Genomic DNA, 27225 nt, shown 5'->3' on the forward strand with positions numbered 1-27225 from the left:
TCATTGGTCCATCTATAGAGGCTCTATAAGACATCGAGATGGTTTTTATGCTTGTCTAGTGTCCAGAACTTTCCTTTTTGGGGGGTAAACATGTGGCTGTGTCTGCTGGATATCATACTTTGCACCAAGTTTTCTTTTGCACACTGTCTGCCACACTAGCGGCAGCTAGGTAGCACTATGTGTAATCAACCTAATCCCTCAGACAGCTGTAACTACATCTGTATCTGTGGTGGTTTGACAGATTCACTTAATTTGCATGACAGGAATCAATTCATTTTCTGTTTTAAGTTCATTCAGTTACCTCTTGACATCTCTTTAGCTGTCTGAAATCACATGACTGTGTGTTTGTGTGGCACACTGACTGTGCCTAGGCTACTTTCTAAAAGGAGCTTTGAGAGACAGTTTCTATGGACGCATTTGCGCTGTTATTTCTTCCCCACTCTGAATTTTCCTAGGATGGCGAAGGCATAGAGACAGAGTGCAACACCATACTCTGAAAATCGCGCCCACAGATGGAGGGACTACCACTGCCGAAGAATTCAATCTAAGGGTATAATGCAAACAGACCTATAGTTAGTCAAAAATATTGGACACCAGTATGTCAATGGATTATTTTGGCACCATATGTCTCCCAGATAATTAACAGCAGTTAGCTTTAACCTCTACAGTTTGTCTGGACGAATTAGAAAAATGCTTGTTGCAAACAGTACTTTAATTCCAGCCCCCACCCCGCTCTGCTGATCATTCACCTCTGGATCCACTTTTATCCTTTTAAAAGCTCAGTTTTTCGGGTTGACAGATAAGTTAAAACGTAAAGTTAAATGAAGTGAGATTGTTTTCCCCTCCTCAGGGGGCGGGATTCAAGTGCATTCTGGCCCGCCCTATCCTTCCTCTGATTGGCTAGTATCCGTTGCCTTCGTTGATTAGATTGGTTAGAATGTCACGATAAGCCAATCAGAGGCAGAGTAGGGCGGGTCAAGCCTTTGCTATACTGCGTAACGCAAATTGGCTGCCTGCATGTGACTTAACCATCTCTCATGAAAGCCACACCAACTGCTCTCTAATAACACGCCGCAGCGCATAATAATAAACTAATGGTGCTTGACATTTAGATTGCATCAGATCATTTGTGTCATCTCTCTCGGTCTGCCGGATAAAATGGAATATCCTATGATCTATTAGGTAAAACGTAACGAACGCTTACAGAAACTGTCAGAGCATGTATATTTTATTTTTCTTCCACCCTATTATTACACATTTATCCACAATTTCATCATATATTATTTTAATGGGGTAATCGAGTTACATTTCTTTCTTATATTCTGCTGAAATCTGCATTCGAGTGAAGTGAGTGCGTTTTACTGTTTAAGGAAGTGGGAGTGAATCGCAATTCCACAGAATTGGTGGCGCAACATTTTCCGGATGAGTTTTCCATTATCAGGAAGACTGTGAGACTGACGCACGCAGCAAAATAAAAAGCTACTTTCTCTTGTCGTCGGAATGATTTTGATTGCTGTTTTCGACAGAGAAGTGGACTAAACTGTTTCAGTATGGAGTTAAAGAGGTAATCTCGAGTCTTGGGAATTGTCCGAGTTACTTAAATCATCAGAGTTACAAACATCTGCTATTGTTTTTGCTTTCAGGCGAGATCGCGACAGGATATCATTTTTCCTGCTTATTTTAGGGAATATTGCAACAGCTCTCTCTGGTAAGTCTAATTAATATGTAAACAGTTCCTGATCCAAACTAGTTAATATGTAGAAAGCTTTTGTATGGTCTAGGTTATACAATAACTCATTGTCAGTATAAATCTATTTGTGTCTGTTTCAGTCCAAACCCTTGACTGTGTCAACGACTATGACTCTTTGATGGTTTGCCACTTTGACGCGCAAAACTGCACTGAATATAATCTGACCCTCAAGAGTGACAACGGATATGGGTAAGGTGTTGTTTTTATGTTTTACAACAGAGCTAGTGAATGACTGTTATTATAATCATGGATATACTTTTGACTGATGATTCTTTTCACTAAAATAGCACTACCAAATTAATGTCAGTTAAATTGATTTTCTTCATGTGTAGCCTAATATTCCATATCAACAGCTATTAATGGCATATAAATATTTAATATATTCAGAACAGGATGTATGTTGTCTTGTATTACACAGGGAGAGGTATTGCATTCCCAAACAGTGTGAAAGTGGACAATGTTGTTGCTCTTTCAACCAAATGATGCTTATTATTGGAGAGACTCACACAGCCATGGTTTTGAAAGGAGGCAAACACATGGAGTCCAAAGTCATCGACATTAGAGGCAGCAGTAAGTTGACTTCTGTTAAATGAAAATCCATAACTCTAATCATCATCTGTCCGAAATAGACTGATCCAGATGTAGAATAACAGTGAAAAGATGTAAAACATATTTTTCTTATCTTTCTTATAGTAAAGCCCAAAACTCCGACAATCACCTCAATAAGAGAATCTAATGGGAATTATCAAATCATGTGGAAAACACACCACACTGGTCCTTTAGATGAAAGCTTGCATGCTGAGGTGACTTACCATAAAAAAGGAGACACAAAAAAGGTAAGAGCAAAGTCATGTGCACTTTTTAACACAGATCATTTGTACATTTAGTCGTTGCCATTTTTATTATGTCAGGTTGCTGTTAAGTTTAACACACTACCAAACCATATGTACCAATTCTTGTTTCTTCATAATAGGTATCTAAATTTGTCAAACCATCTGCACTTGGTGGACTATATAACTATGAAATACTTGGTCGAGAATTGGAGCGAAGTACAACGTATGCAGTCAGCGTGAAAAGCTACACAAACAGAAGTGGCAAGTTCAGTGACAGTAGTGAAGAGTTGGAATTCACAACACGTAAGTGTCATCTTTTCAGTCTTTATTTGTCACTCGTTATGTTATTAAGTGTACTGTATGTTTATTAGACATGATAAGATTCCTTAAACATACTAATAATCCATTTATTTTAAGGTGAAATATGCGGTGTGTCTGAGCCATTATTTGAAATTTCAGAACTCCTAAAATCCTCAAAATTTTGACTTAAAAATCTGTTTTATTTAAAATCAGCTCCAAAGTATTATAATAAATAGTTATGATTGTGTTTTTTGTATTAAATACAGTGGGGGGGTAGTAAAGAACATAGTAGTTCCAGCGAATCCAAAAAGACCGTCACTTGAACAATTACAGCTTTTACCCCAGAAAGGGGAAGCGCTACAAAGCTACTCAGCAACTGCACAGGAGTTACGTCTGTTATCTGGGTTGGTATTAAAATGAACTCACAGTGACAAAAAGAAAATACTTCCACAACACTGACCCCTGTTGTGGCGCACCACACCCCACCCACCCCAGAAACACAACACCAGTAAACATTCTCTGAAAGGAAGAAGGCATAATTTAGGTTTTGAAAATGATGGAGCATATTTGTCTGTCCCCTCAGTCTTGGGTCTGGCCAAGGAACTACCATACATTTCCAAATACAGAATGTTATATCTACCAAGAACGTGCTCTGAGTGTACTTATTTGGCATTATGCATTGTGTTGCATCGTGGTAAAAACTGAACCACCACCACTGCAAGACCCGCGCTGCACAAACTGAGTGGCCTCATTGAAATAAATAAAAAGGTGTTTCAAGCGGTCAAATAATCATTTCAAACAAGAATCATGACCATCTCATTGTATTTCTGCAGTGTTTTGTTGTCTGACTCATCACCAATGGTGCCAAATCAACTAGTCGCGGGTCTGTCTCTTCTGCAAGTCATTTGTACAGAAATGGAGTGATTTCCTAACTGACCTCATGCATGTTTCTTCACAGATATGTCGTCTTACGTTGTGCCCTTGGCTATCCTCATCAGCCTCAGTGTTGCTGCAGTCATCATCAGCGTTGCCGTATATGTCTGTTATGCAAAGTAAGTCATGCAGATATGATTGTCTTTGTATAGTTTCTGTGTTAGCAAATATTGTAACACCTCTGTTATGTTCATGTGCCATGTGTGTAAGTTTTGATGATTTACGTGTGCACTTGATTTTAGGGTCAAATCAAAGTGGTGGGACACAGTTGCCAAATGTCCAAATAAACTTTTGATCATGCATCCAAGTGAGCAAGAGGTGAGTCATCTAGAAATGACAGTTTCAATTGTTGCATCTGATTATTTTGCTTAATTACACATAAACAGTATAGTTATACTCCTTGATAATTTCAAAACATTTTTCAGCAGTAGCCATTCAATTCATTTATATTCTGTAATTTGTTCTCTATATAGCAGATTCAGATAGTCTTCACATGCATGAGGGATTCACAGGAAACAATAAAGCATGTAATCTGACTTCACCAACATTTTAATTTGGAAAACTACTTGTGCTGGGCACATGAAATCAGACTGCATTTGCAAATATTACTGACTTATTTTTTTATTAAACAACATGAACTGACACACTAGTTGCTCCTGTGTTGCATTTTTGTCACCGTAGCTGCTCAACAGGCTTTTGTTAAACTGCACTTGCTGTTACCACCAGTTACCATGGGTGTCACAAAAACAACCAGGACTGAAATCTTAATGATTGTATCTACTCATCAATTACTGAATGGGCCTAAACAGCACAAGCCCAGATGCCCCTCAGGCATTCACCTGCAAAATGACAATTCTGACCAAGGACACAGAAACCACAAAGATAACTTCAGAGAGACGCCAAATAGCTACAAGAGACAAAAAATGTAAACAAATCAACACAAACTGATCTGTAAGAGCAAAAAAATAACTTAGAGGGACACAAAATTACTCTAAAGAGACCCAAACAACAACAAAAAGACAAACAACCACAAGGAGACACAAGATGACCACAGAGAGATACAAAGAACATGGAAAGACACAAAAGAACTACATAAGGGGCAAAACAAGCACGTCACACAAAATGACCAAAAAGACAAAAAATAACTCCAAAGACACACAAAATCATAAAAAAAAACAACAGGAGGAAAAATAGACAAACAACCAAAAAGTCTGTGTGTCTTGCTTCTATGCCAGAGAGATTTGGGGCCTTTGTATATCCATGCCCAGGGGCCCATTGTCGCATAATCTGCCCATGATTGTAATTTTAAACCTTTCCAGATGCTTTCAGTCAATTTGAAAACATTTATCCTGCATTTTTCAAATCCTTCATGTGACATCGTAAATTGAAAAAGAATATTTCTAAATAGACCTCTTCAAATGAAACATTTCAGATCTGTTGAATCACTCATTTTCATCTTCTGTGTTGCAGATCTTGAAGCCTATGCCACCGATCATCTCTTCAATCTGTGTTGAGCCCCATATTGCAGATGATAGCAAACCATGGTGAGTGTGGCTACATTACAACACATTTCCTTAAGGGTTTCTATGTCATTATATAGATAGTTTAATTTACTAATTTCTCTGTGCCCAGGTCGAAGGGGTCACTGGGAGACACGAGCAGCGGGAGCCCTCAGCAAAGCAGCGGGATCAGTACTGGTTCTTCTTGTCTCAGTTATGCCCACACAGAACCTGCTGACATTATCGCTGGTGTTCAGGATGCTCTTGTAAAAGCTTTCCCCAATATCAGCCCAATATCACCTTTGACCACTATTTCACTTAATGCAGGAGTAAACAAAGACAGTGGTTTGCTCTCTTCCTCCTGCAACCCTTGTGATGTCCGAGCTGATGACATGAGTTCTGGATCATCTTGCTTTGACAATGTAACATACTCCATCTTCATTCCAAGCGTCCCACATGAGATGATGACCAGCAGCTCCGAGGTCCAGACGCAGGCTGAAATGCTTTGTGACTCTGCATACCGTCCTTCTGCAGGTGATGATGTGACCTTTGTCGACCAGCAGGCACCAGCTTGTCTGCTTGTGAATTCACCACCAGTGGTTTCGTCTCTGATGCCAACAGACATGTCGTATCAGAAGAGTAATGCAGATTTGGGGGGATCTGCATATGCAGAAGACTTCAGTTTGTCGTCCAGTTTGTCCTCCACTTCCACTGGCACAATTGCGTCATGTGATCCTGTGTCCACAGCTGAGGTCGGGTGTGAGAGCTTTGATGAGGCGAAAAAGCTACATGGAAAAGTTGAAGGTGAAATTATATGTGATGAAAATCCCTGCTACAGCGGTGTGCCTGCAGTTTCAAGCAGCTTTCCTCCGGTGGATGACGACTACCAGTCATTTCAGAATCTGGTGGAGCAACCTGCCATTGTGTTTTCAGCGGAGAGAAGTGGTGAGGAGGAAAGACATTTGAACAAATGTCCAGATGAATTCTTCACCAAGATGCCTCAAAGCTCCTTAAGCCAAGTTGTTCCGGGTTTCGTTGACAGTGTCCAGGGTGGTCAGTGTTCCTCTGAGCTCCAAAGACCTTTTCTCTCACTGATCCCTGCTGACCAGTCTGTGCCGATCATCACAGAGAGCGGCTACCAGTGTGTGTAGCACTGATTTTCATGCACTGATTTTTTTGTGTAGTTTTTGCTTACTTGACGGGGACGAATGATGCTCATTTTCAAGTGAATGTGTATTTTGGGTTTCCACTAGAACATGTTTATAAGCTTTAATATTAAATAAATTGTTAAATTACTTTCCCCACAGTGACTGTGCTTGAACGCCTACATTCACTCTGTCTGAATTGCTTAGCAACCCATGACTAACCATCAAGTACAATATTAGTTAGACTTCAGTGAAATGTGTCAGAGGAGTCATTTCTGGTAGATTATGTCAATTCCTCTCTGAACTTGATTTGACCAGAAGAGTCACAAAATAAACCTGTTCCATTCCACGCATCAACACTGAGCGCTTTAAGCAAAATTACAAATGAAATGTGTCTGAAACAAGTCATAACAATCAGCTGCCATATTGAGCTAGTGCTTTATAGGTTTTTCAAATTACTTCCTCATTGTTCTTCTCTGGAACGGTTGCGCCACTTCCACAGAAACACACATCCTCTTCAGACAGTACGCTGTTCTTATCACAGCAAAGACATGGTGCCCAAAGACATTTACATCATTATAAAAGAGTTAAGACATGTAGGTGTTTTTGAAAGTGAAGAAATATTACATATGTAAAATGTATTTTTTAAATATTATTTCAGGTAGTGTGTGCTTCAGAGATATATTGCTGTTGAGTTTTTAATGTTATGTTTGTTCTGAATTGTTTTGTTGAGAGGATAAATTAATAAATACATTGTGAAAAAAAGTGAAGATGATTTTTTTTAAAAAAAGACTTTAAAACAAAAACAGAGCCTGCTCTCAAGGCTGGAAAAGGACACACAGTTGAAACAGAACTGAAAAAAACAAGCAGGACATATTTAAAAAAGCAGCAGCAAAGAGAGGTTAGTGCTGTATGTGACAGATGGCATCTTAGATATATCTACAAACACAAAAACTAAATGCATGGCAAAATACAGTGAGATGTTTTTTTTTTCTTTCATAAAGTGATGCCAACTGCCTTAATCACAAAAATGCCAAGTCATATTCAAGTAGAATTTAGAGCCTCTGCTTCCACCTGGTGGTCTTCAGTGAACACACACTCTGCCTCATTGCCGTCACAGAAACTTCAGTAACCACATGATCACATTTTTAAAATATATATATTTATTTATTTATTAGCACTGAATGAAATATGTGACTTTGAATAAGTTAGATTGGGAAAATTACAATTCTGTCCACACCCAGTAGAATTGCAAAAAAAAGCAATAAAAATCTTTACAGGGACCTCCACAATTCTCCAGTCCTTCATGCACCTCAGTCTCTTTCTTAAGGTGAACATACAGTACAGGTATATACAGTCACAGTTCACAGATGAAAAAAACCCAAAAGCAAGACTCAGAAGGCAGATAAACAAAGCAAGGAGTCCCTACTGAGCAAAATATTGAAAGGATAAAAAATGATCCAGGCTATCAGCAAAAGAACATGTGGTAGGACTAAGGCAGAATATAAAAATATAGGCAGGGTTGACACCTAAAAAAAAAAAAATGTAGATATAAAATGCTGCAAAACTAAGACACAGAACACAAAGGAAATCTAGCAAAGCGATAGTGAAAGTGGACCAGGAGATATACTAGAGGGCCAATGGGGGAATGAGGAAGAGGTGAATGATGAAGAACAGGTGGAGTGAATCTACTGATGAGAGCAGGTAGTGAGAGTGGCAAAGTCAAATATGACAGCACAAAGTATAAAATCAAGTGAATAAATGAGTGACAAATAAAGTGGAATTAAAAACCATAACAACATACAGTACTTCCTGTCATCGGAGGAGCCACTCAAGGAAGATTACTGGAGAGGAAGCAGGACAAACTGCAAGGTGTTTGATTGGAACCGTGCAGCAGAGGAGGAAGGGCACCCTGGAGTAACCCCTTATTAAAGGTAGAAGGCATATTTATTGTTCATTTTTAAACCAAGTTTAAAAAATGAAATTACTTCTGTCCTTGATCCAGCTACATCTTTAGTTTTTAAGGGTGAGTTGATAAAAATCAGCAGCTACTGTGAAAATTCCATCCAGTTCCTTAGGCATGTTGCTTCTGGTGGCATCATTTAATTCCTGCAGTGCATTTTTTGAATTTGCATTAGTATTGCGGCCAAATGACTCCCACAAGGACAGTCCATCCAGAGCGACAACTTGATCCAGGACGTTAGGGGTTAACCATGTCTCTGTTATGATATGCGCAGAGCAGTCTCTGATTTCCCATTTCCGAATAAACCTTAATCACATCTCATCCACTCCACTCTCCTGTGACCGCACATTAGCCAGAAGAAGGCTTGGTAGAGGAGAAGCTCTCGGTCCAACTCAGGTCAGCCTCGCCCTGATGTTGGCACTCCTCCCCTCTCTTTGTCCAGCGCTTTCGGTTAAAGTTTCTCCCCTCCGGTCTGGCTGGCCACTCAGCACATGCCACTGGTGGGGATCCTCTCGCGGTCTGCTGCGTTCAGTCCAAAACCCACACAACTTTTCCTCATGTTGATAAGTGCTTCTCTATTGTAGAAAAGTGGTGCTTCAACAGAAGAGGTCATGGTGTTGAAAAATATAGAAAAATACAGCAAAAAAGTAGCACAGATTTGAGGAGCTGCTGCATCTGCGTCATTTTTAGTAGCATTCAGCCTGTGAAAACAGTTTAGCATTGTCTTCAGGATGAAGCTTGCAGCTCTTCAGAATGAAATCTGACCTCCTGAAATATTTTCTGTCATTGCATCCACACGTGGGTGCAAAGTTTTGCTGGTTGTAAACTTACTATCTTACTGTAACTGTAAGTGGATAGATGCGCATTGGTCTAACTACATTTGTTATTAAAAAGAAACATTATAATTTTGTGTTCTGTCTGTTGTCTTCAGGTCACAGTTGCTAAGGGTAATTTACTGAGACTATATGCATGTAAAAACATTTTAGAGTTCACCTATTTTAAACAGTATATTAGTCCAGTCTTGAATGTGTGGAACATTGCAGTTTCTTCATAAAACTAAAACTAAAACATTTTGGCAACAGCAAGAGCTACAGACATCCACTTATTGTGTTGTTAGTTATTGTGGGTTGATGGAACCCCAACTATAGAGTGCAGGGTAAGGCTGAATAACTTCAGTCCAAAACTTTCAATCAAAAGCACATTCACATAAAATATGGAAATATGACCCTTTGTTGAAGAAGTATAGTGATACCTGCATAACGCTTTGTGTTGAGTTCACTTGATTTTTTTGTGATTTCTTAAGAGGGCAATGAGCAATGAATGAGGCGATGATCCAAAAATTAGTGAGATATTTGTAAAAATAAAAAATAAAAAAAAAAAAAACACATACAAACAATAAAGAAAAACAAGAAAATTCCATTAAAATTAGTTTTTAAAAAAAGAAGATGAAAAAAGGCAGCTAAAAGACAAGGGAATTACCTGGAAAATTTGCCTAAAAAGTATAACAGCTCTGTAACATTATTTTAAATATACAATTATGATCATTCTTATATATACAATTATGATGGTTATAAATATTGTTCCCACCTAGCTTTTTTGTTTTGTTTTTTTTTTTCCCTATACTATCCTATTTTTTTTACCTACTTTTGAGCTTTTCAAAATAATTCACAATCTGCTAATTTCTTGCAACCAAGTTGCTCATTGCCTTCTCACCACGTTTTTGAAAGAAACTGCACCAATTTGCTCAGGGTTTACAGGTTTCAATACTTGTTTGAATGCAATTATTTTATTTTTTTAGCGAAACTCATTATTTTACTTCCTTTTAACATAATGTGCAATCCCTCTAACATTACGTGTTATGAGAAAAAGTTTATCAACCCATGGCACAACACAAAAAATACACAACTCCTGACCAACACTTTTACCGCTGCACGTTCATTTACACAAATTCATACTTGTCTGTGGAAATCGAGTTGCTTCATTTGCGGTATGGTAGCACTGAAATCTAATGCCAGTTTGAGTGAACGTGTTACAGTCTTGCCTCTCTTTGAGGGAAGGTGAGTAAGATGCACTTATCCAGAGCTACTGGAGCAACATTTCCCGTAAAAAGCTTTGCAGTATCAGGAAGTGTGTGAAACGTGCGGTCAAGCATTCAGCAGACTGCTTTCTTTTTCCCACGGAGTGGATGGCTGAGTTGGATTGCTGTTTTCGAAGAAGAACTGGATTAAATCGTTTCAGTATGGAGTTTAAGAGGTAATCTGGATTCTTGTGTCTGAGTTAACCAACTCATCAAATAATCAAAGTAACGAAAATCTGCTTTTGTGTCTGCTTTCAGGCGAGGTCGCGACAGGATATCATTTGTCCTGCTTATTTTAGGGAACATCGCAACGGCTCTCTCTGGTAAATTTGGTGGATATTTAGACAGCTTTTGTGCAGATTAACTCATTCACTGTATTAATCTTTTTGTGTAATGTCTGTTTTAGGCCAAAACATTGACTGTGTCAACGACTATGACACAATGATGTTTTGCAACTTCAACGCGCAAAACTGCACTGAATACAAACTGATTCTCCAGAGCTACAACGGATTTCAGTAGGGTGTTTTTTTATGTTAAATGCATGGGTGTCATTTTATAGTCATGGGCTTACTTACAATGATGATTCAGTAAAATAATGCTGAGAAGGCCTAAATTGTTAATCTCCAGGGTGAAGTCAGGTAATTTGTGAGACTTTTTGGTAGATTACAAAGTAAATCACCTCAATCTCTGCAGACTACCTGAAGTGTTACTTTAATAACTTGTTGCGGGAGGGCATTTTAATCCATTAAATAATTAATTTAACCTGTAGCTATCTAAAGAAATATTCAACTTTTCTGACATGTTTCCCCTGTTCTATTGTTGCCTGTGTCCTTTGCACTGTTTTGTCTATAATGGACGTGCATGTGTCTTACAATCATGGCTAATTCTGGACTATTATAGCTGACATGGACTCACAGCATATTTAATATTTTTAACTGACATATATATATATATATAAATGGCCATAAAATAGCAAATCATAATTTTATGGCATCTGGTGGCCTAAAACATGCTGGTTTCACTTCAGAAATATGTCCAATTTTAGCTGTTTTTTTTGCCCAATTTTACCTGAATGCATTAGGCCTTTGTACTCACTCAAAAACCTTTCCCATAAAAACTAAAGTGTGACGTTAAAATATTTCGATTACAAGTCAATCATTTAATAAAAAGCAACACCCTATAACCAGTTTTATTGTAATGCCCTTGTTGTTTTAGATGCAGTTCTCACATTACTAACATGAGAAAATCAATATACCACATGGCTTTCCATGAAAGTCTGAAACCAGTGGATTTGTTTTATTTTATTATTGTTTGCTATGCCCATCCTAGTTTTTTCAACCAAATAAAAATGATTGTTTCATATAAAACACTTTTGTACCAACAACTTAATAACATGTTTGGTGACTGACTGCAAATATTCAAAGAGCCCAAGATGTAAAACCTTATTCACATTATTTTACCTAATGTCTTAAATTATCTGACTTCACCCTAGCTAATATTAAAAATCAACAGAAGCATCCCGAGCAGCCAATACTTTGCATATTTGATATAAAGAGTAAGATGTATGTTGTCTTGTATTACAGGGACAGGCATTGCTTTGCCAAAACATATGACATTGGACAGTGTTTTTGCTCCTTCAACCAAATGATTTTTACTCCTTTGGACAATTACATGGCAACAGTTTTGAAAGGAGGCAAACATATGGAGTCTAGAAACATCAGCATCAGAGGCAGCAGTAAGTTGACTCTTTTCAGTGAAAGTCTGTAAAAGCCAATCAGCATCTGCCAGAAATAGACTGATCCAGAATTAACAGTCAATAATATAAAACTTACTTTTCTTATCTCTTTTCTACAGTAAAGCCCAAAACCCCAACAATCACCTCAGTAAGAAAATCGAATGGGAATTTTCAAATCATTTGGAAAACAAATTACAATGGCATTTTCGGTGAAGGCTTGACTGCGAATGTGACTTACTATAAAAAAGGGGACACCAAAAAGGTAGGAGCAAAGTCATGCACCGTTGAATACTGAGATCATTTGTAGTGGAGATATAGACAATCAGGTTGTCATTAAGTTAAACAAACTACCAAACCATCCTTTTAAAAAATATATTATTCTTGTTTCTCCATACCAGGTATCTAAATCTGTCAAACCAAATACACTTGGTGGACTGAATTACTATGAAATACTTGGTCGAGACTTGAAGCCAAGTACAACATATGTGGTCAACGTAAAAAGCTACACAAGCAGAAGTGCCAAGTTCAGTGACAGTAGTAAAGTGTGGGAATTCACCACCCGTAAGTGTCATCTTTTCAGTCTTTGTCAATTTTTATAATTAATACCAACGCATACATGATTGCTGTGCTTTCATTGTTCTTTGCATGACACTACCATGAAAAAAAAAACAGTAAACATAGGCATAGTGTAGGTTATATAAGTGTGCAGCATATTTTTTTCTCCTTTTGGTCTTGGATCTGGCCCAGGAACTACTAACTATTTCCAAATAAAAAAAGGAGTAGTCTACCAAAAATGTGCGCTGCATGCACTTATTTAAATTCATTGCTGCACCCTATGGGCCCTCCCTCCCGACTCACATTCTCTACTGCATGTCATGTGTACTGAAATTAAGCGATTTCTAAACTGACTTCATGCATTTTACTTAACAGCTGTGTCCCCTTACATTATGCCCTTGGCTATCACCATCAGCCTCAGTGTTGCTGCAGTCATCATCAGTGTTGCTGTATGTGGCTGTTATGGGAAGTAAGTCATGCAGATAAAAGATTGTCTACAAGATTGTCTAAGACCGGCATGGTTTCTCTGTTAGCGAATTACATATGAAAGGTTTTTTCTTAAGATATCTCAATAAAGGTTAAGATATTGTAACCCTAGTCCTATTATAATGGGTGGATTCCTTTACTGGAGTCATTGGGTAATACTCCTCCAGTAACAAGCATGCATTCACATACCCAAAAATTTTTTTTCACATTATCAACACGATCATCAACACCAGTATATTACAACAATGTGGCCGTGCACCTTGGCAATGAGGAGGACATTGTTGGGGTGTCTCAGAAGAGGCAGCATTGGAAATTGGGGCGGGCAGAGTTTTGTAGCATGGTCTCTCTTCTTGTCTCAGCCCCTCAACACACTTCATATCATCCTCTTTCTGTGATGATCAAGCAGTGGGTGGGACTCCTGTAGTTTTTTGAAGCACTGAGTAACCGATGAGATAGATCCAAAAAGCCCTTCCTTGATGACAGTAGTTCTCAGAGATTCCAGGGGGTCCTTTTTAGGGGGAGTTAATCTCAGCCACATGTGACAAGAGCCAACTGTGGCAGACATCAAACAGCCCACTGCAGAAACACCTTGAATTAGGTTATGAATATGGTTATACTGTGGTCCAAAATGTCATTCTGAGAGGTTTGTCTTGATGTCATCAATCACAAGCACCTGCCCACTGTCATGGCAGTGAATCATCATGTAGCAGCAGCTGAAGTAATCCCATCCCTGCTGGCATCTAAAGTTGGGCAGTGCCAAGCAGGCCTCACAGGCTGGTGGATGCTGAACAGCGCTCTCTGTGTGGTTTGCTGTGAGGCACTGATGAGATTCTAGAGGCAGTGACTCCATCCATAGAGGAAGCTACTCTGTGTGCCGTCGCTGAAGAAAAAAAGGATGTTGGACTGTCACAATGTGCATCCTTATATACTGTGAGGTCCGCATGTACAAGGGTAGGCACGTCCAAATCTGCCTGCTACGTTCATGAAGATCTCAGTGTGTACATGCATGCTCGTGATTAGAGGAGTATTACCCAAAGAGTTCAATAGGGAGCAGAGCCTGTGTGAGATAGAAGTCCAGTGTTGTGTTCATGTGTTATGCGTGTTATTTTTGTTTATTTATATGTGCAATTGTTTTTAGGCTAAAATCAAAGTGGTGGGACACAGTTGCCAAATGTCCAAATCCAAAACTTCTGATAATGCATCCAAATGAGCAAGAGGTGAGTCACCTAGTCATGTTCTTTACCCCTCGTTTTGTCCACATGGTATAATTGCTGACCACTGACCTATCAGAAAGAAGAGAGATTTTCATGTTGTTGTCCCCTCTCAATACCCCCTCCCCCTTACCTTCCCTATTATAGCTTCAATTGTTGCATCGGTTTATTTTTCCTAATTATGCATAAACAGTGTTACAATCCTCGAGAATTTCACTAATTGTTGGTATGTTTCAGCAATAGCCATCCAATGCATCTATATTCTGTAATTTATTCTCTATAATGTAGATTCAGATTGCCTTTATTATTGTCAAAGTAGCTGCTCAGCAGGCATTTGTAGTAAATGTAGGCAAATGTAGTATTAAAACTACACTTGCTGTTACCACCAGTAACCAGGGGTTTCACCAAAAAACAGGACTGAAATCTTAGTGATTCTAACTTTGAAACTCTCTAGATACTTTCAGAAAGCGGAAGTCAATTAGAAAAGGTCATTTCCTGCACTTTTGAATAGTTCATATTAAATAAGAAATAGGAAAAGAACGTTTCTAAACCAACCCCTTCAAAAGATACATTTCAGGTCTGTTGTTTTTCTCCTGTGTTGCAGATCCTGAAACCTGAGCCACCCATCATCTCCTCTATCTGTTTTGAACCTCTTGTTCCAAGTGACAGCAAACCATGGTTAGTTTGACTGCATTTGTACAACAATACAACCCATTTCTTTAAGGGTTTTCATGTGATTATATTGGCAATTTCAATAACCCATTTCTCTGTATCCAGGTTAAAGGGGTCACTGAGAGACATGAGCAGCGGGAGCCCTCAGCAAAGCAATGGAATCAGTACTGGCTCTTTTGGTTTTACTCGTTCTCACACAGAACCTGCTGACATTATCGCTGGTGTTCAGGATGCTCTTGTAAAAGCTTTCCCCAATATCAGCCCAATATCACCTTTGACCACTATTTCACTTAATGCAGAAGTAAACAAAGACAGTGGTTTGCTCTCCTCCTCCTGCAACCCTTGTGATGTCCGAGCTGATGACATGAAATCTGGATCATCTTGCTTTGAAAATAAAACCTACAACGTCTTCATTCCAAGCGTCCCACATGAGATGATGACCAGCAGCTCCGAGGTCCAGACGCAGGCTGAAATGCTTTGTGACTCTGCATACCGTCCTTCTGCAGGTGATGATGTGACCTTTGTCGACCAGCAGGCACCAGCTTGTCTGCTTGTGAATTCACCACCAGTGGTTTCGTCTCTGATGCCAACAGACATGTCGTATCATCCACGCAATGCAGATTTGGGGGGATTTGCATATGCAGAAGACTTCAGTTTGTCATCCAGTTTGTCCTCCACTTCCACTGGCACAATTGCGTCATGTGATCCTGTGTCCACAGCTGAGGTCGGGTGTGAGAGCTTTGATGAGGCGAAAAAGCTACATGGAAAAGTTGAAGGTGAAATTATATGTGATGAAAATCCCTGCTACAGAGGTGTGCCTGCAGTTTCAAGCAGCTTTCCTCCGGTGGATGACGACTACCAGTCATTTCAGAATCTGGTGGAGCAACCTGCCATTGTGTTTTCAGAGGAGAGAAGTGGTGAGGAGGAAAGACATTTGAACAAATGTCCAGATGAATTCTTCACCAAGATGCCTCAAAGCTCCTTAAGCCAAGTTGTTCCGGGTTTCGTTGACAGTGTCCAGGGTGGTCAGTGTTCCTCTGAGCTCCAAAGACCTTTTCTCTCACTGATCCCTGCTGACCAGTCTGTGCCGATCATCACAGAGAGCGGCTATCAGAGTGTGTAGCGCTAATTTATATGGACTATATGGACATATAGCCATAGCATCATGTGACCTTTTAAATCGCACAAAGTGTTTTTCATTGCAGTTTTGAAAAATATGGCTTTTTCGATTCACCTGAAATATCACTTCATGCGAGCATACAAACTTTTTGCAGTCAAGTTTTTTCAAAATTGACATGTTTCCTTTAGGTGTATTTTATAATCACAGTTTCAATTTGTACAATTTGAGGGTTAATGGAAACCTACAGATTTTGTGTGTAGCAGTAATTTGTAGAAAACACATCTTTGCACCGTAAGAGCGGCTGATTCCTTTATTTATAAATACTTCACAACTGTGTAAGACTTCATTTGATGCAAAGTATGTAAAAACAAACTATGTAAAAAAGATGTTTTGCATCAAATGCAGTCAAAATATGAGCTCAAAATGTCTGTCAAAAACAGACTGCATTTGAGTTTTTTTTGTGTTTGTGCTTGCTGCAACTGCTTGAACAAAACTGCTGCAGTCACATATCTGTACCTCATGTCATAATCCACTGAGGGTTTTTGTTTCGTTTTTTTGTCACATAGAAAATTCATTAAGTGTATATACTGTCTCTGTAAATCATGACTAACCATCAAGTACAATATTAGTTAGACTTCAGTGAAATGTGTCAGAGGAGTCATTTCTTGTAGATTATGTCAATTCCTCTCTGAACTTGATTTGACCAGAGGAGTCACAAAATAAACCTGTTCCATTCCACGCATCAACACTGAGCGCTTTAAGCAAAATTACAAATGAAATGTGTCTCAAACAAGTCATAACAATCAGCTGCCATATTGAGCTAGTGCTTTATAGGTTTTTCAAATTACTTCCTCATTGCTCTTCTCTGGAAACAGCTACGGCATTTCCACAGAAACACACATCCTCTTCAAGCGGTACGCTGTTCTTATCACAGCAAAGACATGGTGCCCGAAGACACTCATTTCACTATTAAAGGGTAAAGACATGCTGGTATTTTTGAAAGTGAAGAAATGTTACACGTGTAAAATGTACTTTTTCTCTGAAAGAAAATTGTTAAAATAAAAGTTGTTTATATTATCTTGGGTTGTGTTTGCTCCAAAAATACATTGCTGCTGAATTTTTAATGTTATAATTTAAAACAAGCAATTTCCATTTGTATCAATCAATTGTATTGTATGCTTTTTTATATAATTATTTTATTTGAGAGAAGGAACAATGCAAATGAATAAATACACATGGTTAAAAAAAATTCATTCTGTAATCCCTGGCCAAAGTGTTAAAACATATTAAAACTTAATGATTGGAAAAGTAGACACAGTTGTTAAAACAGTAGAGCTGAGACTGACAAACAGTATATACATATAGATTGACAGTGCAAAAAAGCAGACCTTCTTTATCTTGACATATTTTCTGTTGAAAGTGGGTATAAGGGCAGGACATAATTTTAGAGGTATTTAAAAGAGTTATGCAAGTCGTCAGTTGGTTAAGAGGAACTGATAAATTGACTCGACCACCTAAGATATTCAGGTTATATAAAGTAAAAAGTAAGGCACCATTGCAACATGTGAGGCTGCTCTTCTGTCACATATAGCATGAACTCTGCTTCCACCTGGGGGTCTTACATGAAAACACACTGTCTCACTGCTGCTACAAAAACCTCACCAACCACAAGATCACCCAAAAAAATTAGCACTCACTTAAACCCTTCAAGTGACTTAGCATTAGATACCTTTCCAGGGACCTCAGCAACTCTCTACTCCATAATACTTCAACTCAATCTCTCTTTCAAAAAGGACAACATACAGTATAAACAGAATTTCCTGTAATTGTAGGAGTCTCCCAAGCAGCAGGGAAGGCCATTTGAGGAGGAGCAGGACAAACTGTGAGGTGTTTGATTGGAAGAATGCAGCAGAAGAGGAAGGGCGCCCTGGAGTAACCTCTGATTAAATCTGAACTCCTGAGAAATTTTCTGTTACTGCTGAAACTCCCGTTAAGCCAGTAACGCGTCCACACCTTTCAGCACACCTGGTGCTTAGTCTGAAGCATGCAACAACCCGGCCGGCTGAGGCTGAGGCCATGGCTGGAGGAGCAGATTCAGTCTGGGAGGTATCCAGGAGTCAGCTGGCTGGACCAGGTAGACCCTTTATCTCATCATCATCCCATACACACACATGCACCTTGGTGTAAAAAGTTTTGCTCTATATCTAATTTCTCCAGGGCAGCAGACAAAAGAAAAGTAAATAATGAAATTCTTTTGGCAGCTATTTTTTTCTGTTTTGTTTTTTATTCTACAGTCAGCTCGAGTCTTCCAGATTCCTTGGAAACATGCCGCTCGGCATGGCTGGAGTATTGACCGGGATGCTACTCTCTTTAGGAGTTGGGCCATGCATACAGGTAGGAGCCCCACACATATGCAAGCATGTAAATATTTTGTTTGTTTATTTATTTATTTATTTATTTAACCTGGAAAAGCCTTGTTGAAATTAAAAAAAATCTCCTTTACTACAGTGCACTGGTCAAAAAGGTCACATTCATTTTTAACTAAGTTGTAGACATACAGCATACAGCATATAACATATAACAACACACACAAACACACACACACACACACACACACACACACACACACACACACACACACACACATCAGTTCCAGTTGATTGATTCCCATCTCTATTCATACTATTTCTTATTGTCTTTTAAGCACTTTGCTTGTGTTATGTTTTTAGACTTACACTTGCATGCTGATGCTTTGATGTAGAGTAACAAATAAGTAAAACTGAAGTAGAACAAGCTTATGTTATACTTCTTACATTATACCAAGCTTAGAGTTGTAATCTAAATGGACTGCTGGGGTCAGAGCCACAGCACTGCTGCAAGGCAATATGTCAATGAAGATGAGATGATATTTACAAGCATATCATCAAGAAGAAAATATCACAACATGCCAAACTTATTCATTTATGATTAATGTTTGAATTTATTTACTGTAATGTGTTCACACATGTCAAACAAACTTCAGTAGCTTTTTTTAAGCTCTCGCCTCATTTTCTATTTGCCACTCATTTTCACTTTTACAGGCCGTCAAAGTAGTTGAGAGGTCCCTGGCTCAAATCTGACTAGGTCATTAAGGGTCAAAATGCCCTCCAAAAGTTGTTGTTACTGCATCACCTCATTCATGAGAAAAAGTCCAAAGAAAAACCCTTAGTACAGTCATTTCTCAAAATTACACAAGACAATAAAAATGATTTTTAAATTGGTTTTTAAAGTTAAAATTTCCCTGCAGCATTTTGCTATTTTCCCTGCATTTATTATTTCGACCATCCTGATGAGATTTGCCTGCTGACCTGTTTTCTGCCAGCAGAAGTCTTGAAGAGCAGCCGCAGTATTGTTCAACCCAGATCTTTCTAGATTTACCACATTCATACCATCATCCCAGTTTCCAGCTAAGTAATATGAATTTCACAGAAACCGTGAATACATCAGTATGTGCTAAATAAACATAAATGCTGAATTCAAAGGATCAAACTTGAAAAAAGAAGACTGATCGGTTTATGTGGTTTTTAAGGTTCAGTCCTCGTCTAAATTGCTTTTGTTTCATAATCTCATAACTAAATGTTTTTGCTCTGTCATCTCAATTCTGTACATTCTGAGCAAAAATTTGAGTAAAGTCATCATACATACACAGAGACACACACATACACACATGCACGCACACACACACACATCATCAAACACTCTAGTATTAGGAAGGTCACGCTTTGTGATTATAGTTGCACATCACATCATGGGAAAGCTTCGGTTCAGTTGCTTTGAATGTGTAAGGTGATCATATTGCTGTCTAAAGTACAACAGCCCTGCTCCTCCACAAGGAAGTTGAATGTGTGAAAGAACACTGGGCAGAACCGGTATGTTCTCAAATACAGTTTAAGCCGATAAAAAGTAATAATGAAATAAATTGAACCATCAATTAAACAAACAAAAAAAAGACACAAAACATGTGTACATTAGGATCTCCAAGTCATAAATGAAAGTTGAAAATTGCAGCATGTGTGTAATATAGCTGCTGCTACCTTCTGTCTTTTACTTCTTTTTAGCCCTTGTCTGCTGGATGACTGGCTTTGATCCAAACCACACCATGGTGCTAAATATGAGAACTCAACATGCTGATGACAGATGGTATCAACACAGTTGTGTTGTAACAGTTATGTTTTTGAAGATGAACACATCTGATAAATCCTGTCCTGATATTTACGAGGCTGGTATAGTTCTGATTTGAATATCTTCCAGCTGTATTGAGAAAATCCAACTCTATCAGGTTTAGTATTGAATTCGTCTTTTGAGAGGGGTATGTGTTGCTCCCTGTGTAGTTAGCCAACGTGGCTATTCAAGGGTCCTATTTTTTGTGTTTAAGATAGAGACGTTTCCATCAAGAGGTCCTAAGGCACTGTAACATATCTGCTAGGTGTAGTTGGTGGAACAAATTACACATCTGACCACATCCAACCACAGCCACCACCAGTGGCACATACTTGAAACTTGAAGCAGTCATTTCTGTGTGACCAGACCAACTGAAGGATAAGGGGCACAGTTAAACCATTAACAGGTCAAAACACAGATAACAGTAAAGGTAGTCAGAGATGTGGCTTCCAGTGCAATTGTACATGAATAATTTCAAAAGGTAGGAGTTATGACAAAACAGCAATTTTAGCTGAATGCTTAACTATACTGAAAACAAAGCTAAAGACATAAGAAGTAAAACCAAACAGCACCAAACTATTCTAAAAATAAGACGAAAAGAAAACCCAGCCGGAAGCGAACATTCCCACAACATTAGTTATCATTACCTACAAGATGCAATGATGTTTTAAAGGAAACATTTTAATCTAATATTCAAAGAACGTTTTAAGGATGTTCATCATTTCAAACAATGTACCTATAACGTTAAATGCCAAAGCCATATTCAGCACGTCTGTGGTCTGTAATCACCATTTTTGAATGAAAATGTAACATAAGGTGATATGTTAACACACACACAAAAAAAACATTTGTTACATTGTTTGATGTTTATAGGGAATGTTACCCACAAACTTTAAAAAGAACATTCTGGGAACTAAAAAAACATTACTAAAACACAGCATTGGTTGCATTGTATCATTCTGTACCATCCATTTTAAGAAAAAAAAATACTTGCTGAGAATTTATTTTTACAAATCTCCTACGAGATCTTTAAATGGGCATGAACATGTCTCACCCTGCCTCTCCCTCCAGCCACACAACCACCTACTAACATGCGGCTCCAGCCGCCTCAGGACACCTACATCATAAACAATACAGTGATCTGGAGGCAGCCGATGCGGGAATAACCTGGGCGACAATAGCACGTAGCAGTGCCTACCTCTACAGGTGGGTTTTAGGCCATCTCCTGCAGCTCCAAACGCTCAACCTGCCGCTCCAACCATACAACCTGCAACTCCAAACGCTCACTCTGCAACCTCATCGGGCAATGTGCAACTCACACACTCAATCCGCCACTTCACAAACGCTCAGCGCTGGGGTTATGTGTACCTTTCGTCATCAGGTGACAAAATCAGCCTAATACACAGGCAAGTGTGATAAACCGCAAAATCTGATCACACACACAGTACACATACCTTGAAGATGAACTCAGACTTCCTGTCGACCAGAGGAACAGCGCTGGAGACGGCAGTGATGCGCACAGGTGAGAACAGCTTTGTAAAGGCGCGCGCTCCACGGAGTATTTAAATCCCACTGTCCGGGTATGACAGTTCGCGCGGTGGCGTGGCAGTGTTGGCGTCTTCCATAAACTTTCTTCTTCTCACGGTTTCTTGGCGGATCGCAAACAACTTAAAGGTGCAGAGCGCCATCTACTGTACAAGAGTGTGTAACATCGATTAACCATATTTTCTAAATTCTTCCTTTTAACTTTGCGCAATCTTCCATAGTTGGACGTCAAAGCTAAATAAAGACAGGGGATGTTTTTTGAGGCGAGAGTGACCAGGCAGGTAAATTGTCTGCCCACCATTTCCATGCCTGCGTGCGCCAAGTCTGCACTCCATATGCGACCAATTTGCCTCAATGCGCGTTCGCCCTGCACCACTGGTTGCTTATATCGATTTATAATCTCCCGCCCTCTTCTCTACTGGAATTTCCTGGATTTATACAAAACTGTTCATAATGTCACTGGAGAGGTGGTCTTGATATCAGCACCACTTGAATTTTTGAAATTGTCACTTCCTGTTTTTGGGCCGCTTGGTCCTCATCACAGGTATCCCAGCATACTTTGTACAGGGAATCTGTAGGAATAAATGTAGGAATCTGTGGCTTCTAATACAAAATGGATAGGAGCGGATGGCTGGTTGTACTGTACTGGATGTATAGTGGGCATGCACCATTTGGCTGGTGTGGTAGCCAGCAGATACTGGATTCACCGTTAAATTTGAGAAGTGAGAGCTGGATATTCGTCACCATGACAGTATGTCCAATACAAACAAATAAAAGCAGATAAAGTAGGTAATGTTTGAATGATGGTCAGGTTTTTTTCTGCAAATCAAATTGTAAGTATTACTATCAATATAGGCACTTTTTTGTCAACTACTAACATTATCATGGATTTTGTTCTGTAAAGAGATATTATAGTTGGTTTCATCAGGTTACACTTATGTGGTTGCTACAGCTTGTTGGCAGATTACTCTCCATTCAAACAGCTCTTTCGGTCCTTGCAGTATGTTAAGCGGTGCATCAGTGCACTGAAATGGAGCGCAGCCAGTGGCTTGGGAGAGATGAGGAAGATATAAATGGGAGGCATATATAGGAAGAGCCTGCTACGCCTGCTTTTAGCTTAGTGTTTCAAACATACTATTGCTGGGCAGAAAGTGTTTAGAACTGACCTTTTTGTTTTTTCAGGTAGGAGGATTTGAAAAGTTACACAACAATTGTTGTCAGGTGGGTCACGCTTTACTAACTAATCTAAAGACCCCAGGAGCATTTATGTATCAAAAGCTTTTTTTAAAGTTTGGGCTTACAAATTTCGTAAGCCTGAATTGCAAGTCTGGGGACAGATGTTCCAGCAAAGACAATGGGGGGTGGAGGAAACCTAAAGACAAAGAGCAACACACACACACACACACACACACACACACACACACACACACACACACCAATGCTTGTTTGTATATTTGTTCACTTCAGGACGGTACCATCCAGGTAAAGACAAGCCAGATCCTAAGACATGGAAGGCAAATTTCCGCTGTGCCTTGAACTCCCTGCCTGACATCTGTGAGCTGCGGGAGCACAGCAGGAAAAGAGGCAGCAACGCCTACAGAGTCTACAGGATGCTGCCAAGCACACAAACACACAGACGGAGGAGAGGTCTTGAACGTGTATTGATCAAACATATTCTGACATGTTGTCAGACAGATCTTATGTGACACTACCGTCCTTTCCTCCCCTCGCTCAGGGCTGCAGTTATTCAGCAGGCCCAGGGAAAGACAGGCGAGTGACGACATACACATCACACATGCTTGGCAACCAACAAAAGCCTTTTCAGACACACAACAAAAGGTGGAGACCCCTGCAGGAGACGCATATTGCAACACACAAACGCACGGTCAGTCGCTGAGATCAAAGTATTTTGTTGTTGTTCTGAGTGCTGATCGTAAAACTAACAATTATAGTTACTTTTGTTCAGGGATGTGGGAGGCCAAACCGGAGGACCCGGAGCAGAATGAGGCTGTGTTTAAGGTATGAGATCTTTTATTTACTGACTGACTGAGCATCTCTTATTCTGTCACAGAGACACTCACTGGCAGAATGACTGACTCTTTCCCTGAGGGGCACCCTGATGGCTCAATAGGTAGAGTGTGTACTATTAAGGTTGAGTTTTTCCTGCAGCTGCTTGGTTTTAAATCTGGTCTAGGCCCTTTATTGTATGTCATGCCCTTTTTCTCCTCCTTCCATAATGAAACAGCATCCTTTTTGACCTAACTGCTAGGTGATCAGTTGAATGGGATGCAGTTTAGGTTCAGTAGGTGGTGCTCTAGATGTCTGTCTGTCTGACTGAATATAGGTATTCTGTCTCCTGTAGCTGATGGACCACTTGAGCAACGCTGACGTCTGGAACCAGACTGGAGAGCAGAGAGGATGGAGAACACATACACTGTGGGACCACTGGCACTGTACGATACTGTTGAGTTAATTCAAAATCTCCATAAGATTGCATAGCAGGTTATACTGTGTGTTCACAGATGAATGCAGTTCTGCAAAAATATGCAAATTAAAGACAAAATGTGGATTTTAGGGGGAGTATTACAGTTCTTCTCAGTCACTTTAGTACATTTCTCATTTCATTTATAACGTGCTGAACAGTGAGTGCATTTCTCGAAACAATTAGCAGTACAAACAGCATCACACAGTAGGGTTCCTGCAAAAACGTGTAACTTGCTCAAAGGTTTATTACTCAAAAGTTTATATCATAGATAGTCAAAAATAAGGTCAGTTCAATCAAGTCAATATAACACTGAGTGTACTCTATGCAGTTCACAAATCGTCTAGTCACAGGGTCCAGATTTCTCTTTTGTCATTTGTTCAAGGGCCACACATTATAAATAATAACATATTCAGGTTTATGGCTTGGCTCAGGTTGGCTTAGAACACAAAGAAATAAAACATTGCAAAAATAAACACACAAAAAAGTGTGCTTTTTACTTTAGGACCACCACTGCTCTAGATCTACAAAGTACTTTCTCATCTGAATTTTTAATGACAATAATTGGAAATGTACAAGGCTGCGCTTTTTCCATATTACATACATTTCAACGATACAATGCAACATATTACTGTATATGGGAGAGTGATTGCAAGAGATTGGACAGTTTTAACATTTACTGTTATTTCACTGCAAAAGAGAAAAGAATATAAAGATAAAACTGTTTGCTGCATAAAAGGAACAAAATACTAAATTCAAAATGTAAATATAGGAAACGGCCTTTAAGCAGAACAGCATACATAAGCAATTTTTGAGAACTCGTTCATTGATCGAACACTCCAACAACTCCTTTATTAGTGAAAGTCAAGATTCACCTGAAAGCAATTCATAATTACAAAATTATAATAATCGAAATGTAGAAATAAGGTTAACAGAATATGGCAACTGGTTCAACCAATTTGCATATAATAACTTATGAATCAGTCTGATAAATTTTGATCAGCATGACATAAGCAGTTGATAATGTAGGAAACAGCAATCATTTATGATTTAAGAGATGTTTCGAAGTGACTAATAGAAAAATGTATTGTGACAAAGATAATGAAAAACAGATCAATAAAAGCACATTGTTCTTAGTTCAACAAGCCACAAAAAGCCGGTTAGATGTGCAGGTCAAAAGCTTTGTGCCTGTGTGAGAATAATCAGATGCAAAAAAAGACAAGTTAAACAGAATCCAGCAATGCTTAGAGTTCCCATCTGTTCATGTTTTTGAGTGTGTTTATATGTTGTTTTGTGCTCCTCAGGTGCTGACGATAACCTGTGCTCTCCATACACAGAGAACTACACTGATCTGTTTGGTCCAAACTACATCAAGGAACTTTCTGACTGGTCCACACATCAGCAAACACTGATGCCGTAGCTCTACACAAAATGGCCCATCCTCCTACTCTGTTGTGTGTTAACCACATGTTGACTAAAAAATGTTCTCCCTCCAGGCTTTCTTGCTAAACCTCAACTGATTTCCTCCTGCTGTCTGTCTGCAGAGCTGACCGCTGAAAAAGGGAAACAGGAGAGGGGGAGCGGATGGGGAATATTGCTCTGTCAGTCAGTCGGGTGGCCATCCTTTCTGCTGAGCACACAGAGGTGAAGATCCTGTTCCAAGCCAAGCTTTACTTCTGTCATCATCATTTGGGTTCGCTATGGTTCAGTGCCTCAAACTCACTGATGTGACACCAAGCCCAAACCAAAGCTCCCAGAGAAAACAGATCTCATTTCGCTTCAGTACAAGATCACTTACTGTTCTATTATTCTGAGTTTTACTGCATGTTTAGCCAACACACAGTGAATAAAGCACAGGACACAGAGCCTTTAACAGTTTGCAGGCTGTGTTTGTAAATACTACAGTACTACACAGGAAACTGATTTAAGTTGATATATATATGTCCAATATATGCATCTGATTCCTATCCTTCTATGTATTTGGTTTTTCCTACTCAATTTTGTATATTTTTTTATTTTTTGAGGCATTGTATATCGGGTTTTGTATTTTCAAAATAATCCTGCATTATCAAACTGTAAAAGCAACTGAAGCACATTACCTTGTCAAGACTCATTGCAAATGTGTTTGAACTGAAGGCTATGGCTTCAGACAGCGGCTGTGTGTGTTACTTTATTAAAATCTATAACCAGCAGCGTAATTAATCATAGTTGGCATCACTTATTGCTGTCGATTCTCCACTGAACTGATGTGATTAATAAAAAGATGAACTTGTAATGTGCTTTTATTGTTAATTCAATGCATTTTAACATGTAAGAAAGAGATTTTTAACAGCACAGAACATTCGATAGAGAAAATATTATTTGTTGTGAGTGATTTACTAAAATATATAGTCAGACTCACTCTCTGACTGTAAAAACAAAAAACCTAAATGCCTGATTATAAATAGAGACAGCCACAAGTTAATATAACTCACACTTCCAGTTTCAGTTAAATGTCATCTACGCATCTCTTTAGTATGTTAGTATACCAAAACTCTCAAAAGCTTCTGACAGCTCAAGGGAATACAGGGACTGTGAGGTTACACAGTTCAATTTCAAATGAGAATGGCCTTACTTTATTAATTAGAACTGCCCCAAAATACAAAATTTCAGGTTTATATTTTCACAATAGTTATTTGTGCTTGTGCTTCACAGGCCTGTTCCCGAATTATTTGACTTT

At 39.0% G+C, this 27225-nt stretch overlaps 4 protein-coding genes across 6 annotated transcripts in view; 3 read left to right on the forward strand and 1 right to left on the reverse strand.

The window, feature by feature from the left end:
• LOC121958972 overlaps nucleotides 1-22019 on the reverse strand; it is a 32665-nt gene extending 10646 nt beyond the window's left edge. The window contains exon 1 of the mRNA XM_042508187.1: nucleotides 21934-22019. The gene's annotated coding sequence lies outside the window, so the exon portion shown is untranslated. The remainder of the gene's footprint in view (nucleotides 1-21933) is intronic.
• On the forward strand, nucleotides 1045-6615 carry LOC121959163. Of its 2 annotated transcripts, XM_042508479.1 has the most exons (11): nucleotides 1045-1182; nucleotides 1371-1564; nucleotides 1644-1708; nucleotides 1831-1939; nucleotides 2169-2320; nucleotides 2444-2586; nucleotides 2724-2886; nucleotides 3842-3935; nucleotides 4059-4134; nucleotides 5287-5360; nucleotides 5449-6615. In XM_042508479.1, the coding sequence occupies exons 2-11, from the start codon at nucleotides 1551-1553 to the stop codon at nucleotides 6464-6466; spliced, it is 1908 nt and encodes a 635-aa protein (XP_042364413.1). In that variant the 5' UTR covers nucleotides 1045-1182; nucleotides 1371-1550; the 3' UTR covers nucleotides 6467-6615. The 2 variants fall into 2 exon arrangements, with proteins under 2 accessions (XP_042364413.1, XP_042364339.1); XM_042508405.1 differs by lacking the exon at nucleotides 1045-1182 and having other exon boundaries at nucleotides 1277-1564.
• On the forward strand, nucleotides 10497-17356 carry LOC121959077. The gene is made up of 10 exons (XM_042508291.1): nucleotides 10497-10676; nucleotides 10759-10823; nucleotides 10907-11015; nucleotides 12084-12235; nucleotides 12355-12497; nucleotides 12634-12796; nucleotides 13166-13259; nucleotides 14415-14493; nucleotides 15092-15165; nucleotides 15265-17356. Exons 1-10 carry the CDS (start codon nucleotides 10609-10611, stop codon nucleotides 16280-16282), a joined length of 1965 nt encoding a protein of 654 aa, XP_042364225.1. The 5' UTR covers nucleotides 10497-10608; the 3' UTR covers nucleotides 16283-17356.
• On the forward strand, nucleotides 18284-26813 carry LOC121959306 (interferon regulatory factor 1-like). 2 transcript variants are annotated; one of them, XM_042508669.1, is made up of 8 exons: nucleotides 18284-18413; nucleotides 18574-18673; nucleotides 23492-23671; nucleotides 23760-23909; nucleotides 23991-24043; nucleotides 24387-24477; nucleotides 25811-25960; nucleotides 26051-26813. In XM_042508669.1, exons 1-7 carry the CDS (start codon nucleotides 18324-18326, stop codon nucleotides 25924-25926), a joined length of 780 nt encoding a protein of 259 aa, XP_042364603.1. In that variant the 5' UTR covers nucleotides 18284-18323; the 3' UTR covers nucleotides 25927-25960; nucleotides 26051-26813. The 2 variants fall into 2 exon arrangements, with proteins under 2 accessions (XP_042364603.1, XP_042364528.1); XM_042508594.1 differs by having other exon boundaries at nucleotides 25811-26813.
• The last annotated feature ends 412 nt before the right edge of the window (nucleotides 26814-27225 follow it).

The sequence above is a fragment of the Plectropomus leopardus genome, chromosome 1 (assembly GCF_008729295.1).
Source record: "Plectropomus leopardus isolate mb chromosome 1, YSFRI_Pleo_2.0, whole genome shotgun sequence".
Lineage (NCBI taxonomy): Eukaryota > Metazoa > Chordata > Actinopteri > Perciformes > Serranidae > Plectropomus > Plectropomus leopardus.